Genomic DNA, 19,663 nt, shown 5'->3' on the forward strand with positions numbered 1-19,663 from the left:
CCCACAGGAGGACCCCTGACTCAATACTGTCTGTGTTACTGCTCTCCACATCCTTGTCTCTTTATCCCCAACCTCCCACACACGCGCACAAATCTCCCCCTCCATCCATTCATCTCAAGACGTTTTCTGAACCCCAAAAACCTCAACATGTCGAGTGCTTGCAGTTTTGAAGCCTGCACTACAGGACCTACAATGTGCCTACAGTGTATTGTGATGTCACTGTTACTTAAAATTCAAATCAATTAGTCAATAATTAGTCATACAATGACTGCTTTCAGCCTCGGACAATGCAAAGAAATTGGAAAGTAAAAATCATAAGCGTCAGTCATGATTGCAACACAGTTTTTGGGAGTCAGGCTTCGCTGGTTTTTATATGTCCACCGGGAAATAAAATCATGTTTGATTTTATAAGAGCATATCACTGAATATGAGAAGTGTTTGCAAGGTTTATGAGTTTATATGTGTATAAAATGTATGCAATTTATTATTGTGCTATCATTTATTACCATTTAAAACCTCCCCTAAACAGCATGAAAGTAAATATAATTAATATATAAATATAAATATAATAAATATAAATAAATAAATGAATAAATAAATATACCGTTTTTTTTTTTTTTTTTGAATCAGCTTATATTTTAAGTTAAAATTGTACTAATTGTTTTTTGTGCTTTATTTTTATTCTTGTTTATTTGTCATAAATATTATTACTTAGGTTTCTAGTTTTGTTGTTGTTGTTGTTGCTGTTTTACATTTTCCATTAGTGTTATAAATTAAACTTATTTCAGTTAATTTCAAAACAACATTTCTAACATGTTCAAACAGTTCAACTTTGCTGCTTTTTATTGGTTAGTAGGTAGTTGTTAAGTTTAGGTATTGGGTCAGGTTTAGGGATCGAGAACATGATCTTGCATAATAAGGCATTAATATGTGCCTAATAAGTACGAATAAACAACCAAAATGCTATTAATATGGATGCTAAAAAGCAACTAGAATATAGTCAGAACTGGTCCTTAGAATAAAGTGTTAGAGGAAATACTTGCAGAATAGAATAGGACCAGATTTTCTGCTGTCCAGTCAAAGATCTGGTTATGTGAGACTTTACTAATGACTAAAAGAGTGACATCTGTTGCTTAAAATTTAAATTTGACGACTGTCTGGTCAGTAAAAGCTCCTTCAGTAAATGCTGAAGGTGACAAGAGAGATTAGTGTCAGTCCCTGGTGTTTCCATTAGTTGTGTTTCTGACTGACAAATTGTGAATGCCCACACTGTCAGGGGAAACAAATGCAGTGGCCGTGGAAGGACATTAATCAAAACAACTTGAGGTTTTTTCACTTATTACTATTTTAAATGGACTCTATCGCCTCAGCAGACATGTGAATATCTCTGAAGCATTCTTTCTGAGAGATATCATCCATTCAGCTTCCTGGAACACTCAAGGGTTCATTCAGCGGGGCGGTTGCTAATGTTAGCAGCCTGGGCTTTAGCCCAACATCGAACCTCATATCACGGTATACTGTCAGACATCTGACGTTAATTGCTCACTGTCTGTCAATCTCATCTACAGTACTACCAAGAAAAGAGAGTTCAGCCATAGCAGAGACAGGTCACGTATGCTTCGACTGCATATTGTTCATTTAAATATTGTAGTTTTGAACAGATATGAAATCTGTATAATAAGAACCCAGCAGGCCAAGTATTCTGCAGGAAGTCTGGCATCATAACTGGATGTAACAGTAGACCTTTCACGAAGCAGTCATGGCCTGATGGTTAGAGAAACGTATTTGAACCCAAAGGTCGTGGGTTCAAGTTTTGGTACTGGCAGGGATTGTAGGTGGGAGAGTGAATGAACAGTGCTCTGTGTGTTCACTACTCACTGCTGTGTGTGTGTGTGTGTGTGTGTGTGTGTCTGTGTGTGTGTGTGTGTGTGTGTGTGTGTGTGTGTGTGTGTGCGTGCACTTGGATGGGTTAAATGCAGAGCACACATTTGGAATATGGCTTACCATACTTGCCCACCCTTCACTTTCACCTTAAAGCTGTCAACACTTTACATTAAAGGTGTCGTAAGCGATTTTTATAGTACCATGCATAAAATATTCATACTACATTGTTTCACTAGAACAGATGTTCTGAGAATCACACCTGTCTTCTTTGACAGCCTTAAGCTCTACAAAAAGCAAAAATAGAGTGAGGGAAGTGGCTGTTGCTTTTTAGCAAACTCTGAAAGATAAAGAAAAACTTTCTGCTGGTAAATCGCTTTTGACTTGGTTTTACACTTGGTTCCAGAAGTAAATACTGTAGGGATATTTATTAAAAGGATGTTTGAAAATCTGACAAAAAGACATGTAAAACATACATGACTATGTACGTAACAGGTTTTATGAGGGACAGAACTACAATTTCATGAAGCATTGCAAATGACAATAAATAAATAAATATTGCAAAAGATGTAGGTCAAAGATAACATTTTACGTTCATCACAAATAAATATACATATGAATGCAAATGTTTAAGTAGTTTGAGATTGCAGGAAGAGTTTCAAGAGTTATTTTGGCATGGTTTGCTTTTTTCTGTTCCCTGATAGGTGGAGATTTCATTACAGAATCATGGGTAATGTAGTTTTTCACCAAGAATTCTGCTGTTAAACTATTATAAAAATAAAATAAAAAAAATAAACAAAAAAATGTTGCAAAGAGTGGACTAACAGCTTCAACAAAAGAACACACTATTAATTAGCAACATCATATCTTAAAGTAAGTGTGTCTTTTCAAGGTTTATACGGCAATTTGATGTTAAAAAGCTTTTTGCCCCATGGAGAAAATAAATGTGAATTTTACTTCCTGAACTGACTTTTGCACTTTATTGGCATTTCCGGGTCAGAGCAACTTTTTGCACTTTGTTGTTACAAAAAAATAAAATAATAATAATAATAAAAATCTTGAACTGAAAAATTAAACTGGCACAATAAGATCATGAACATGTATTAAGAAATTTTGATTTCACATTGAAGCACCTATAAAACTATAAAGCGCCTATAAACACACACACACACACACACACACACACACACATAAAAATGTATCTTCAATACCTTTATGACATTACTGAGCTATATCACACAAGCAAGAATGCTGTTATACTAACATCAGCAATTGTGACTGAAATATTGTTAAACACAGTACACTCAATAAGTTTATATTATACTACTTATTACTAAACAAAAGTTAATAATGAATAACCTACATTTCAGACAAATACTGACATCAATGAATAGTTCCAATCTCATCCAAAGCAGATAAAAACATTTAGTCTCAGAGCAACACACAGCAGAGGCAGAGGAGTTTCATTTCTGAATGAATCAGTGTTATCGAACAAATCTTTTTACCATAATTGTTTACCATTACTTGTTTTAGCATACTTTTATGGTTATGTATAGAACTATAAATGAATGATTTATTGTCTCATTCATAAAGACACTCAGGCTTGTCGCCACGACTGACATAACAATGTGTCACTGGAAAATCCAAACTGGTTTGTTTGTTATGTATCAGCCATTAGAACAGATGATGACTCAGTGCCCAATCCATGGAGGAAATTATGTTATGATTAGTATGTGATACTACAGTACAGTGATCCCCAGAGTGGCATTATGTCCTTCACTTGATGTGTCAGGAGTGCCCTTAAGGTCTTATTAGACATCTTCTGAAGAGTTTCTGCTGCCTCGTGATCAGGCAGAGCACATGCTGCTCAGACTGCAGTGCACCGCTATGCAGACACACAGGTTGAACTTGCTGTAAGACACCTGAGCTCTTCTGAATGTGAACATGCCTGCCAATTTCATTTAAATTCAATGTTTTAGGATCAAGTGATTAAGATATTATTACAATGCAGATGTTGCTGCCTGACTGTGACAAAAGACTCGTATGTCTATATGTTGTGAGTGGGACATTTACTAATAATCATATAGTGGTGGGTGCATGCCATTCCTTACAGTCTAGACAGGAGACGTAAAAAAAAAAAAAAAAAAAAAAAGTAGAGTACGATTGACTGAAAGTGTGTGAAGTGCTATAAACAGTGACAGTCAAAAAAAAAAAAAAAAAAAAGCTTTGTTTTGGCATATAAGGAATAGTCACCCAAAAATTTAAAATGTACTCACCCGCAAGCTGTCCAAGATGTAGATCACTTTTTTAAAAATTTTCAGATTTTGATACATTTAGCAGTGCATCACTTTCTCAACAATGAATCTGTGAACAAGTGCAATGAATTCTGCTGAGTGTCAAACAGCTGATAAAAAACATCACAATAATCCACAAATAATCCACATGAATCCAGTCTATCAATTGATGTTCTCCGAAGTAAAAAGCTGTTAAATCGTAACTTCTTATTTGTTTTTATTGTCTGTTTGGACTCATGGCATCCATTCACTACAGATGATTCTGAGCAAGTGACATTAGATTTAGATTAGATAAGATTAGATTAAACTTTATTGCCATTTGGCAGAGTACAAGTACACAGAGCTAATGAAATGCAGTTAGCGTCTAACCAGAAGTGCAAGAATATAGTGTTTTATATACAGATAAGTGCAGATTAAGTGAAGCTATGATTTACAGTTTGTTCAGTGGATTTTTTATATACAATATTAAGCAGAGTGTGTACAGAATATCATATGAGTGAAGTGTAGAATTATATGTATATTATGAACAGCATCAACATAAAAACAGTGGTAATAAATACAGTTGGTTATGTGTACAATAGCATTGCTAAACAATGTATTCTATGCAAAATATCAGTAGTGCAGTAATATTTTTATAGAAAGAGTTTACTCTGCTTTGTAAAGTAACATTGTTAGGCAGAGTACAGTGTAATATCTTAAATAATATATAGTCTCTGCAAAATATGAGTAGTGCAAACACATGTTTGTAAAGTACTGTGACTAAAGCAGTAAGAGAGCAGGTGCAGGTTAGATTGATGGTGTGGAGATCAGAATGGTCATAGCCTCGGGGAAGAAGCTCTTCCTGAGCCTACTAGTGTGAGAGCGTAGGCTGCCGGATGGAAGGAGGGTAAAAAGTCCATGGTTAGGGTGTGTGCTTTGTGCTTTGCAGTGCTTTGCAGTCAGAAGCGGAGCAATTGTTGTACCACACTGAGATGCAGTTTGTTCGCAGTTGGTGTTGGAGCCATAAACAGGAACGCAGTCATGGGTAAATAAGGAATACAGAAGAGGGCTCAGTACGCAGCCCTGTGGCACACCGGTGTTCAGGGTGATGATGGAGGAGGAGAGATTATCTAATTTAACAGACTAGGGTCTGTTAGTCTGAAAATCTACAGTACAGTTGCAGAGGGATGTGCTGATTCCACACAGGGTGAGTTTGGAGATCAGCTTTGAGGGGATTACAGTGTTAAATGCAGAACTGAAATCAATGAACTGCATTCTCATATGTGTATATTGACTGTTCAGGTGGGTGAGGGCAGAGTGAAGAGCCGTAGAGATGGAGTCCTCTGTGCATCCTTGTGGCGCGGCAGACACAGAAGAGTGTAGGCAGTTTGAATGATGTTGAAAGACACAGAGGAGACTGTTAAATTAAATAGCTATTTTTGTTTTCTTTGCATACAAAAACTATTCTCGTCACTTCATAACATTACGGGTTTCAGGGTTCCAGTTTTTGAAAACAGTACCATTACTGTCTCCATGTAAACTACAAAAAATCTGAATTTGTGAAATTGTGATATCATGTCATCAATCTCAGCAAAAAATTTACAAAAATGTATTTACATTGAAACAGTGCATATTAGTATCATTAGTAAGGAATAATCAACGGTACAACAGTGATGCGTGTGTGTGTGTGTGTGTGTGTGTGTGTGTTTGTGTGTGTGTGGGCATGTTTTTGTGACATATCAGGACACAACTTTGTATAATGACATGGGTATGACACAGGTATTACAAGGAGAGGGTGACTTATGAGGACATAACCCATGTCCCCATTTTTCAAAACGCTTATAAATCATACCGAATGAGGTTTTGTTGAAAAAAGTAAAAATGCACAAAGTTTCCTGTGAGGGTTAGGGTTAGGGGTAGGGTTGGTGAAGGGTGATAGAATATACAGTTTCTACAGTATAAAAACCATTACGCCTATGGGATGTCCCCACTTTTTACTGAAACAAAATTATGTGTGTGTTTGTGTGTGAGTGTGTATGTGTGTGTGTGTGTGTGTGTGTGTATGTGTGTACATGTTTTTCTGTTCTGGTGGGGACTTAAACCTGAATACACACAGACTCATGGGGACTCGTGTCACGGTGGGGACCTAAATTGAGGTCCCCACGGGTAAACAAGCTAATAAATTACACAGAATGAAGTTTTTTGAAAATCTAAAAATGCAGAAAGTTTCCTGTGAGGGTTAGGGTTAGGGGTAGGGTTGGTGTAGGGCGATAGAAAATACGGTCTGTACAGTATAAAAACCATTACACCTATGGAGAGTCCCCACAAGGATAGCTGACCAGACATTTGTGTGTGTGTGTGTGTGTGTGTGCATCAATTGAATGTTTTTTGGCTATTGCTACAAATACACACCAACTTAAGACTGGTTTTGTGGTCCAGGGTCACAAATAGTGGGAGAGGTCTTCCTTATTCAAGTAGCTGTTCTGTAGCTACACAGAAAAGAGCTGCTCGCCATCAAATGGCCGCCAAGTGAACTGACTTTGTCAGGCTGGAGCTTGTTATTTTGGAAATCTTTTGTAATTTCTATGTACAATATGCATCATGTGGTCAGTGAACATTCTGGATGTGCTGTCTAAAGTTGAAACTTAATATTGACTAAAAAGTCCTGAGTTCTGATCTGATCTTCACACTGCCAGAGTGTGAGCTTCTACATGCAGTAAGTGACTAATTTACTGTTTCACAGAAGCAAAATCCTTTTCAGCTCATTCTCCAGGAAGCAGCCCTGTCACAAAAGGAAATGATCAATGTTCAAACTTCCCTCTCCTTTTATTCCTTCAGTTTTATTTTTCTTTTAGCAGAAGGTGTGAGCTATCACATCCAGCACACCACCTGTCTATGACTGAGCCTGTGCCAAAATGCTGAATTGTATGAAAATAGAACTGCTTCTCTGTGACAAGACAAACTATGCAGAAAATTGAGAACACCTCCATCAGTATTTGCCACAGTCATCTTGTGTGATCAAATATTCATGCCTCTATCCCCCAGCCTCCTTCTTTCTGATATATACTGGTGCATTAATCGCAATACTCACATCGTCATCATTATCTTTATTAAGCATTTCACAGTATGTGCAGCACTTGGTCATGACAAAATCTGTTAATCTGTTAATCAGTTATTTATTCAAATAATTAAAAAATTATAGCCTAAAACATATGATTTCAGCAGATAATTATTTGGCCAATAGCTGATTCTTCTAAATAAACAAAAATAAAAATAAAATCAATTCTTTGAAATGCTACATGTGAATGTACACTTTAAAAAAAAAATGCCTTTGTTTTTAAATATTAAATGTAGGTAAATATAAGATGCAAAAGATAATCTAAATGTGCAAAAATGCCACACTAAAATGAACTGTTGTGCAAATCCGAGAAATACACATGAAGATGCATATAGCACAATGCAATGTAACGGTAGAATAAACAATGTAATAATTGTTTCTTATACATATATGTATATATATATGTATATGTATATGTATATGTATATGTATATGTATATGTATATATATGTATATGTGTATATATATATATATATATATATATATATATATATATATATATATATATACATATACATATATATATATATATATATATATATATATATATATATATATATATATATATATATATATGTATAAGAAACAATTATTGCATTGTTTATTCTACCGTTACATTGCATTGTGCTATATAAATGAATGAAAATTAGAACTATACAGTTAAATATGACTGGAAAAAAAGGTAAAGGTAGTGCATATATATACCACATAATGCTTCTAGATTCTATCTTAATTTTACCTTTTTTCCCAATCATATTTAACTGTATAGTTATAATTTTCATTTATGTCATTTTTTCAGTTTCACCAACAGCCCAAGCATACAGTCCCTGTATACTAATATAGTATTTATTAATGTTTCTAAATATTTATTTATTTGTCTGTTAAAGTTTTAGCTATATTGTTCTTTAGTGCCTTTTTTGTCATTAAAATGAATTATTTATATATTTATATAAAGCTTTACTTATTTATTTATTACGTTTATTTAGCTTTAGGTTTAGTCATTGTAAAACTACACTAAAAACATCATATTTTACTAAATATGAATTATTACTATTTAATATATACTAAATACAGCATATTTAATTTCAGTTATTCCCAGTTAGTGCCAGACCTCTAATTCATTGACAGTCTATCTGAAACGTGTAAACACTGACAAGCAAAGATTTGTATAACCGTTTGTATAATCAATATTTCTAATGTAAGCTGATAATGGATACTGTCACATCCTGACATGTGCTGATATAATGCATCAAGTAACTCTAAGATGATTTTGATGATTTTCAGCAAATGGCTCCCTTTATTTACTTGACATTTTCCTTCCTCGTTGCATCAATTTTTTGTTCCTTTTTTTTTTTTTTTTTTTTTTTTACATAAATGCCTACATAATCTTTTCTCCAAAATACCTGTCTGACTTACTGTGTCCCTATAACCCTCCTAGAAGTTTAAGATCTGGTAACCTTAACTTGTTGACAATCCCTTGCTCAAGGATAAATCACAGAGGGGATCGAACCTTTTCGGTGGCGGCTCCTCAACTGTGGAATAGCTTGCCAGTACAACTTAAATCTTTACTCATTTTCCCCCTTGCTTTTAACATGTGTTAATTGTTGACCTTTGTTTCTGTTTTAAATCTGGTATTTGTGTACTTTACTTATGCTTATTCTGATTATTTTTTTATATGTATTTGTTACTCTGCTCACTAACAGCACTTTGGTTTTGAAAGTGCTTTCAAAATAAATAAACGAGACTAAACTATTTACTTGGTTTTAATGTCAGATGCTTCATCTCTCTTTCTTGGAGAAATGGTATTTGTGTGTGGCACTATACAATATTTCACAAGCATTAATCTGACATGTTTTTATAATACAGAAGTGGCCAGCTATTTTTGCTCCCTGTTCCTTTAGTTTTCATTATATGCCTTTCAGTTTAAATCCAGGCCCAAATCCTGGTAAGAACATTAATTGAGAGCTGATATTGAAAGGGATAACAGTAGCACATCTGCTCTGTTGAAAGTAAATGAGCACTGACTACGAAGAGGCGAATAAGCAAGATCCTCCCATCAATAATGAATCCAGCTAAACCTCTGAGAACTCTCTGAGAATTTCTCCTTTACATATGAATTATGCATGCGCTTTAGTGCATTGCTGATCTCTTTCAGACTTTTGCCAGGGTGTTTGTGACAGTAAAATACCAAATATACTCTTCTGTTTGGTCAAGAAGAAAAATATATTACTGAGCCCACCGACTGCAAAGCCAGCCATTGATGTCGCTCAGCTCAGTGTGGCTGCTGATAACTGCCATAGACCTTTTGATATCGAGATTTCAGACCCCTCTTTTCTGAAGAAAGCCCTCCTCATAATAGGTATCCATGCTCTTTTTTTATTTATCTGTTGTCAAACTCTGACGGCCCTTGTCACTTAAACTATGATGACAGGCTTTGCGTCTGAAAGGGAATGTTTAACCAAAAAATAAAATTCTGTCATCATTTACTACCCCCCTCATGTTATTACTCACCCTCACCTTGTATTCCATTGCTTTCTGAATCAGGAGAGAAATATGCACAGATCAAGCACTGTTTACAAGCAAAAACAGTTGTAAACAAACATTGTGGTAGATTTTGAAGTGACTAGTCAACAGGGGATTTTTTTTTTTTATTATTATTTTTTTACATGGTATTGCAAAGGTTTAAAAGTTTAAATAATACAGAATTTGTTACTTATAAACATGCAGCATTTCACTTCACAAGACATTAATTGATGGACTGGAGTCGTGTGGATTACTATTGGATTATTGTGATGTTTTTAACAGCTGTTTGGACTCTCAATCTGATGGCACCCATTCACTGCAGATTGTCCTCATTTTTGAGTGAACTATTCCTTTAAATAAATGCAAGTGAAGTTCAATGCCAAACCAACATATTAAGAAGGAAATGTGCCCAGTTTGAATGCTGTTAAGTGTGAAGTGAAAGTGACATTTCGTGCTCTGCATTTAACCCATCCAAAGTGCACACACACACACACACACTCCCAGAGCAGTGGGCAGCCATTTATGCTGCGACACCCGGTGAGCAGTTGGTAGGGTTGGCAATATTCACTGCTGTGTGTGTGTTCACTTTGGAAGGAATAAATGCAGAGAACTAATTCCGAGTATGGGTCACCATACTTGGCCACATGTCACTTTCACTAAACAGCACTGTGTAAGATGCAACCCATAATAATCCTAATCTACATAGGAGGTATGTTTTTGCTAAAAGAATAACAATGAATTAATTTAAAAACTCACTATTAAGTGTTATTTAAGAGAATTTAACACATGGTTAAATTGGCGGTTAGTGAATACAGTTTTGCAGTAAAATGTCCGATTAGTGGGATAAAAAAGGGACAAAATCAGGCTGTGGAAAGTTTAAAAGTAAGCAAAAAGAGAGAGAAAGTGCTTATTAATAGTGGAACACCTCTGTGTCATTTCTTCACCCAGAGTATGCACTTTTGCAACCTAATGAGATTGTTCTCTATCCATGGCACCCACAAATACAAAAAAAACAGGGTCTGAAAAATAATATATACACCTTTGCTCTGATGAGATGGATTCTCCTCCCATTAAGACATAGCACAGCACAGCAGCCTGATTACTTTGACTTGAGGCAAGTTTGTGCGTCTCTCTCATTAGTGCATGGAGAGTCCACTGGGGTTTTTGCACCATGTTAATCACCTCCTGGGTGCAATATGGATTCCACTCTTAAGCCTTTATTTCAGAGCACTGTTTTGACCAGGGCCTAGAGCAAATCAACAGCTTTAATTGTGATCAATGGGCCATGTCGACCTATTTCACAGACAAGTGCTTCTGTTGGTGGCTCGGGTCAATGGCACAAATAGCAATAATTTACATAGCCAATAGTGAAAGTTGCAGAATCACCGCAGACAACTTACCTAATACAGGAGATTACATCTTGCAGAGCAAGAGTATTTGATAGCTTTTAGGTAAGACACTTAGCACTGTGGTTCTTAGATAGCACTGGGACCTGGGCACAAGCTTTTAAAAAAGATATATTGTCAATTTACTGAGAACAGAGTTAGCCTATAAAATCTTGTGTGGCAATGGTAGTATTAGGTAGTATTTCTGCCTGTACTTCACCACTGATGCTACAGATTTTTCCTTAGCAATCCAGGTTAGAATGGTATCTCACATGTATTTATATAGTGAATGTCCTTTTATATATCAATAACAATTTTCAGGAACAACAAACAACATATTACAATAAAGACAATATTCATACAAAATATACTTATTTACACCTTGCTTAAAATATTCAAGCATGATGTCACTACTTTTTTTGGCAGGGCTCCACCTTTTTCTTTGAGGAGTCACACAGATTTGCAGCACACTACTGTTTCAGAGTTGTGTCCACTCCATGGGTTTTCACTTTAAGTTCATGGAGATAAACTCTGTTTAGTTTATTTTTAAAAACCGATGGGCTAAAAAATTTTCCAATTACCGATTTGACCATGAAGTGTCAGTGAACCCAGAATATTTCTTTAAAAAAAATATTTTCAAGATAATGAATTATCTTTTTTTTGGTTTTATGTGCTTCCTTCTTAGTATTCATCAGCTATTTCTGCAAGCAGTCTGATTGCACATCACAACCTAAGGAAAAAATTCAGTCAAATCCATTGAACACAAACTGTTTGCTGTGCAGTTTCTATTTGCAGCCTGCCTGAATGTGAATCACAAGGAGATTGTGCTTCTGTTTCTAGAAGGGAAAAGAAGAATGCAGCAGACTTACCCACAAGATCCTGTTCTGCCATTCAAATATAAGACATAATAAATGTATATTAAATATGGATGCTGGACTATAAATGCTCAGCAACAATAATGAGGGTTCATTAACCAATAATAAAACACAATTAACTATTACACCATGCAACAAAATTTAATTTATATTGTATTTCATTACATGGAGTATAAAAGGGATAGTTCATACAAAAAAGAACATTTTGTCATTATTTACTCACTGCAAGTGGTGCTTATTAGGTTTACAATGTGTTCCTTTTACTTTCAGGTCATTTCTGCACCTGGTTCCAAACTCTGGTCCATTGTATAGAAAAGAGCAGTGTGGATTTCAGTTGAATATCTCCTTTTGTGTTCCACATTAGACAGAAAATCAACTTGGAAAATGTTTTCAATGACATTAGGAGGAGTAAATGATCATTTTTGGGTGACTGGCCCTTTAAGATCAGCATTTCTTCTACATTTGCCTGCTTTCCTGCGAAGTAGGAGAACCTCAAGTAAATAAACAAAGCAGAACAAGAATGTTCTGCATCTGGTTAAAACCTACATGAAATGATCAATAAACATTAAGAATGACCTTTCTGTGCAAGCAGAGAAAGATTACACAAACACATGACGTATAAAGAACAGAAGATGAGCAAATACGCTCACACCATCTGCAAATCCGGCCTTAATGTGATGATAGTTTCTAATCATTATCCATGACCTCAGCCTCCAAAGACAACCCAGTTAGTTTTATTTGCACAGGGACAGCCACATATCATTAGAAAAGTCATTTCCAGTCTGGCTGACTGTGGCTCTGTGATAGATGACATCAATGGGGGGCAATTCTCATTTCTCTGCCATTTTGTTTGGATTCAATTTAGTCAGAGCCCACAGTGGATGATACTTTGGTTTGGGCCTGGAAGCACCCGGTTTCCACAGACTGTCAGAGAAGCAGATGCTATAAATGAACATGAGAGCAATTAAAAAAGGAGGCATTCGAGAGGGTTGTTAAAATGTTCATTACACCTAATTAGTGATTACCATTTAAAAACAGAAAATGTATAAATATAAATTAAACCTCTAGATGAAGATTTTCAAAGACGCATGTTGGCACACATGTGTGCAGAGGGGAAAAGAGATAATCAAATTGAACTTGAAATTAATTATGAAATATATAATTACTTATGCAGTGCACATTATAATTTCTTCATATCAACACAGTGTGCTGAAAGGTTAGAGATTCTGCTTTTTTTATCAGCAACCTTGCTAAAAGAATTTATTGTCATGTTACTAAAATGACCGTTAACACTTTACAGTAAGGTCTCATTTGTTAACATTAGCTAATGTGTGAACTAACATAAACTAACAATGAGCAAAGATGTTTACAGCATTCATTAAACTTGGCTGAAAATGTACTCACCCTCAGGCCATCTAAGATGTGCATGAGTTTCTTTATCAAAACAGATTTTGGTAAATTTATTATTACATTTCTAGCATAAGTTTGTGTGTGTTTGTAATGAATAAATTAATCATTAAGGCTTTTAACTTTTTAACCATTGCTTCTGGCCAAAATACGAGCCCATAATCCATTAAAAGCACTTCCTCCAGGGAAAGTGTATCTCCAGTTAACCTCACATTAAAATCCACCAACATATTTGTTTAGAATTCCACTTTTTCAATGTTGAGAAAATGCACAGAAAAGTGTATAGAGGACTTTCTTTTAGCCAAAAGCAAAGATTTCAGATTAAAAACTTCTTGATTGATTAGTTTCATGCAGCTTTTCCATTGACAAGACATTAAGTGCAGTTGTCTGGATTACTTGTGAAGTATTGGGATGTTTTTATCAGCTGTTTGAACTCTCATTCTGATTGCACCCATTCACTGCATATGGACCATTTGTGAGCAAATGATTCACTGCTAAATTTCTCTAAATCTGAAGATACAAACTCATCTCGAATGGCCTGGAGATGAGTACATTTTCAACTAATTTTTATTTTTCGGTGAACTATTCCTTTAATTATTAGTTTGTGTTTGCCAGTGTAGTTAATTGAGGTGTACACATGAAACTTTATTGCAAAGTGTTAACAAACCAACCAATCATCCACCAACATAAAATATGAAAGTTCCATCTTCCACAGCGTTGAAGACAAAGCCGAATAATCTGGGAATTCTGCCAGTCAGAGGATATTACCAAATGCCAGTTGTAGCAGCCAGTCCAGTAAATGATCACCTACTCAGTCTTGATCAAACTGCTGCACTTCAAACATCAATGATAACCATTAAATCCCAAAACAATAAGGAATACTGATAAATAGACTACAAATCACAAGAGAAAACAGTATTGTAATTGAATTGACCTAAAACTGATTTTTTTTAATTTTCTTTATTATTATTATTATTATTATTATTATTATTATTATTATCAACTGGGAGGGTGGCTCATTTGTAATATATGGGGAAAGCTTTATGACACCCTAATAATATTTTACGGTGAAGTGCTCAGCCATCTCATAGAAAGACAAGCCCGACTAGATAAATTACTGGCAATTTCCAAGATGATGTTCTGAGATAAAGGATCCTTTGTGTTGTTGTAAGTGTCATTATTCTATCTATCAAAGAGCCAAACCACCCTTGCTGCCCACAAACCATTTACAATTGCACTAAATTGTTATCAGTTGAAACGCCTGATGTTTTCTTTTATTTCATTTTTTTTTCATTTCTGTGTCTTTTATCACCAGACAAAAGGTTTCAATTTGATTTATGTTTAAAAAAAAAGTCTTATTTTAGCAAAAATCGGTCTCATCTCTAATCAAAGTCATTTCTCCTCTGTCTGTAAATGACACACATACAGTGGGGCTGAAATGAGGGTGTATTCTGGCAGGTCTCTGGACTGGAAGATCTGTAAATATCACTGCCTGCTGAGTTTCCTGCTGACTTCTGCCAATACAGACTGGGTGACAATTACAAGGTTCCAGAGAAAGACTCAACCTAGACTCTGGGCTGATGACCAAATGGGTGACACTTCTAACTCATGTACCCCTTTGGTGAGCAAACATTAGTGATCGATGGATCAAAACAGTTCTGATTTAAACAACACAGGGAAAATGTCAGTAACAATTAGCTGATTCGGTCACTGGCAGGGGAAAAAGTAACCTGCTGTTCAATGGCCTTTCCTGGGCACCTGGTTCCACGATATTGCCTTTCCCAAAATAAAGAAGAGAACGTTTATGCCTCTGGAACACTGCTAATGACAAACACACTACGGTCGAAACTGTCACATTTTCCACTTGCAAAGGTTTGAAGCAGAAAAAAGGTGAGAAAATTTCCTCCAGCCTTGAGGCTGAGAATGTTGCATGCAAGCAAGGCTCTGATCTTATTACTGTTGAATGATTGCCCCAAACTAAATTTAGAGGAATGAACAGTCGTACAATGGTGATTGGAGCTTAGAGAGAAATGGCTCAGCCATGTGCAAAAAGGTAACATAAAGAGCACACATCTAAAATACCCCATTCCTTTCCAGATAGAAGACCAAACCTGCAGATTGGATTATGGCAGTTGCATTTTTTTATCTTTTCATTTTTTTTTTTTTTTTGCTTTTATTGTCTCTTTGAGGGGTCACTCTGTGGTACTGCTACTGCAAAAAGAGTAACACAGCTAGGTCATATTTAGCTTTTGTTTGTTTATTTATTGTTGATGCAGCAAACTATTTTAACATCAAAATCATTTGATGCATGAGGTCTGTATGAAAGAAAGCTCTTTTACTAGAAGCAGCTTTCAGCACCATGGACAGTGGCATGGTGCTTAAATGAGTGCATTATTATAATAAAGGGATAATGCATCCAAAAATGAAAATTCTGTCATCATTTACTCACCCACATGTTGCTCCAAACCTTTCTTTAAAAAAAAAAAAAAAAAAAAAAAATTGAAAATGTTTTGAAAAAAAGGTGACAAAAGTTTTTGGACAAATGTAATTAAACTGTTTGGTTACCAATATTCTCCCAGATAACATTATTTATGTTTCACAGAAGAAAGTAATACAGATCTGAAACAACTTACGGGTCAGTAAAGGATGACATGATTTACATTTTTAGGTGAACTAAAAATGGATAACAATTTTTTTTTGTAATTTCATTGTTTTGTCAATCTAATCTTCAAGCTCAAGAACAACCAAGTAGAAGGTGGTAGTTGAAACATTTAATGGAAACATGTAACGGGAAATACATAGTAGAGTTACTAAATAGATAGGTGAAAACAACCCCCAGTTGTGTCATTCTAGGATATAACCTTGTAATTGAAAATCATTTTGAAATGGCACTCCAATATTACATCCAGCAGAGTTTGAAATTGTTCCACTAAAAATTAAACAACTTCTTATAGACTGACCGCACTTTGACCTGGGTTATTTCAGATGATATCTCACAGCACTAACCTCTGCAGCTAATAACATTTCTATCTATTGTTCTATATATTGTAGGGAATGCGTTCTGAATCATGTTTAGAGATATCAAGAACAAGGCTCAGCACTCGGTGGGATGAAAAGGTTAATGAAGCCCCATGCTTAATTGCAATCAATGTCATCTGGACCAATGATGTTGACCCAATTGATCCATGGTCTCTGATCAAATTTCACTAAAAGCAGATTCCGAGTCACAGCAAGGGTGGCTGATTAGCAAGACAGACTCTCTGGTGCCCCACTAATTGGGAAAATTGTCTCCAGATAGACACTCTCTCAATAAACTCTAGGCTTTCAATGAAGAGAATAGTCCCATGACTTTAAGTATATCTTTACATGCTATGACCTTTTTAAAAAAAAAAAAAAAAAGCAAGAAAGAATGAAAAAGAAAAGAAAATTATTGCAACGCGGATTTTTAACTGAATTACTGATAATCCTAATATTTTCTGTTATTTTGGGGTACAGTGCTCAGGATGTCAACATTTATATAAACAAAACCTGCACATTCAGTATTTTGTGGGAAATGTCAGAAAGACACCAACGGAGTGACATTTGCTGACTGAAATGCTCTTGTTCTCTTGTGCCATTCACTTCTACAACATCCAAGCGTTTGGAGATGACAGAGGTTAGACATGATTTGTTTGTCTGTAAGCAGAACTACAGGCCATTTAGGATTATATCCAATAATAGCAAATAATTTTAATGAGAATGTGTTTATCACTTTAAGCCTTCTACTCCACACTAAGACATGTGGACATTAAAATCCTCCACTCTGAGAGGATGATTGTAATCGAAGGGATTTCACCTGTGCAACCAAAGCCATTTCGAAACTGTCTCTCCCTCTCTCTCTCTCTCTCCAAGAGAAATGAGACCTGTCAACATTAATGTTCCTCTAGACAAACACATTGAAATACAGCCCTGTGCAGCAGATTAGGGAATGAGGATTAAGGGTCTGTTTATCTTGATAATTGTCTTCAGGAGATATTAAAACTAAAGATTTTGCATCAGTCCAGTGCCTTTGACCTTATTTAACCTTCCAAAAACATTCTATCTACACTTTATTTAAAGATGCTTACATCAATGGATTTAGTATGTGACAGACTGATACAGGAAAGTTTATAAAGTTTTATGCTGTGGAATCCAAAAGTCTAAGATTACCAATACTATAGATATATGGATATAGATACTATTATATAAACAATCATATGAAAAAAAGAACGTTATTTATTTTCTCTTTTTTTCAACATTCTTCTCAGCAACAGTAAAGCCAGTCTAATTTGAGGCTTAAAAAATTAACAAAAATACTTTTTCTTTACAGTACATTAAAGTGCAATTAGATTTAACTTTTTTCAAGTCTGTGAATATTCAATACACATTTGCTGTGCAAATGGCATCCTCTTAACACCACTGGTGTGAAAACCTCATAAATAGTCATTTTTAAGCAGCGAGTTGTTTACTTTATGGTCTAGGAGAATTAATTTCGTAAATTAAAGAATCGATTAAGGATCCACTCCACAGTCGCAAGCAATGCTTTAAGAAGCGGGTCAACTGAGAATTTAAGCATAAAAATTGCACTTAAGTGTAATGGTACACGCAGCTGGGCAGTACTCCTTTAAAAAACAAACGCACGAGGAATATGAAAATATGACGTGACGTCAGGCGTCGTCTTTAAATATTGATCTCGAGCGCTTGACTGCCGCAAAACCGCTCTTGTGAACTTTAGAAAGACACAAGCATGAGCTGAGCGGAGACGGGGCGAGCAATGCGCGGTTTCGCGTTGGGAACTTTGGAGCAAAATGTGCCTTTTAGACCAGGAATATGAGATCTACAAAACGGATTATATTTAGTAAGATGCTGTGTCACATTACCAGGTCAAACAAAGGGATTACTTTGCAACACTATATCAACACAGAATCAAGTCCGTTGCTGAAGAGGTGATCCAACGTTCAAAAGTGACGCGACGCGACGCGACGCTGAAACTAAAGAGCGGTGGAATAACGTTTGTTTTTGCTGATGTGGAAACTTTATCTTGTTATCGATAGCCTACCTGTTATCCTCAGACTTTCTGTCATCGTATGTATCCGGTCGGAAATATTAACTAGCCTTTTCCCAAATGAGATGTAAATTCGCGCCGTCGGAGTTGATGGGGAGCACGAGACAGCCAGCAAACCTCACAGAGAAACTTACGGGGAAAAACATGCCGTCTTTTCATCCATGGAGACATGGCATATAGGTTCCTGTCCAGCCGAATCGTGCCATCCTCAAACAGATTAAACAGAAGATTTATTTTTATATTCACTATCTCTTTGTCTTTCACGTATCTATGCTACAGCATCCTCTTCTGCTCCGGTACAATCATGCCTAACCAGAGATTGGAGGAGCACCGCTGCGTCCATCTGAAGAACATGGGGAGTAAAAAACTTTTACAGAAGTCACATTATTGCACTATATCAGCGAAAGCGAGAGTTATCTCGGACGAGACGAGGGCTGTGGGTCTCTTAAACCTTACTGGCAACCAAAGCAAACATTCAGCCTTTCAGAAAACAAAAGATGTGGTAGATCACAAGCAGAGTAATAACAGCAATTCGCCAAAATACGGGAATAAGAAGTTGCCCAATGCACTTATAGTAGGCGTTAAGAAAGGAGGCACCAGGGCGGTGTTGGAGTTCATCCGGATTCATCCAGATGTTCGAGCTCTTGGGACTGAACCACATTTCTTTGATAGAAACTATGACAAAGGATTTGACTGGTACAGGTAGGTTTCTTTTCTGTCATTTTGCATTATGGTTTTGCATTCGAAATTTCATTATAGGCATTATACAATTCACCATTGTATTATACGGAAAAAAACTTGTAACAGTTTCTATTTAAAATTTATCACAAAAGTGCTATTGTACTGAAAATTAGTAATCACAGTCATTCAGAATCACAGCACAACTGTAAGAGTAATATTATGAATAATAATTTAATTAACATTGAGTATCATGCATTTCTGACAAATACTGTTTTGCTAGTTTGTATGTTCTTTTCCAACAATGTAAATAGTTTTTAAATAAGTCGAGGCTTAATCTCAATGTGTCATAAAGCAGCACATAGACTAAAATCCTAATAGGAATAGTTTGTGGAGTGGCACAAATTTTACTTTTGCCGCTCAAAAGGTTTTGTAATCGC

The 19,663-nt window shown here is 35.7% G+C and overlaps 1 protein-coding gene across 1 annotated transcript in view; it reads left to right on the forward strand.

Moving 5' to 3' along the window:
* Positions 1–18,124: 18,124 nt before the first annotated feature.
* LOC113077348 (heparan sulfate glucosamine 3-O-sulfotransferase 2-like) overlaps positions 18,125–19,663 on the forward strand; it is a 19,908-nt gene continuing 18,369 nt past the window's right edge. Inside the window, exon 1 of the mRNA XM_026249757.1 lies at positions 18,125–19,247. Within this exon, the coding sequence (XP_026105542.1) occupies positions 18,715–19,247 (533 nt within the window). The 5' untranslated portion in view covers positions 18,125–18,714. The remainder of the gene's footprint in view (positions 19,248–19,663) is intronic.

The sequence above is a fragment of the Carassius auratus genome, unplaced genomic scaffold (genome assembly GCF_003368295.1).
Source record: "Carassius auratus strain Wakin unplaced genomic scaffold, ASM336829v1 scaf_tig00022328, whole genome shotgun sequence".
NCBI classification, from domain to species: domain Eukaryota; kingdom Metazoa; phylum Chordata; class Actinopteri; order Cypriniformes; family Cyprinidae; genus Carassius; species Carassius auratus.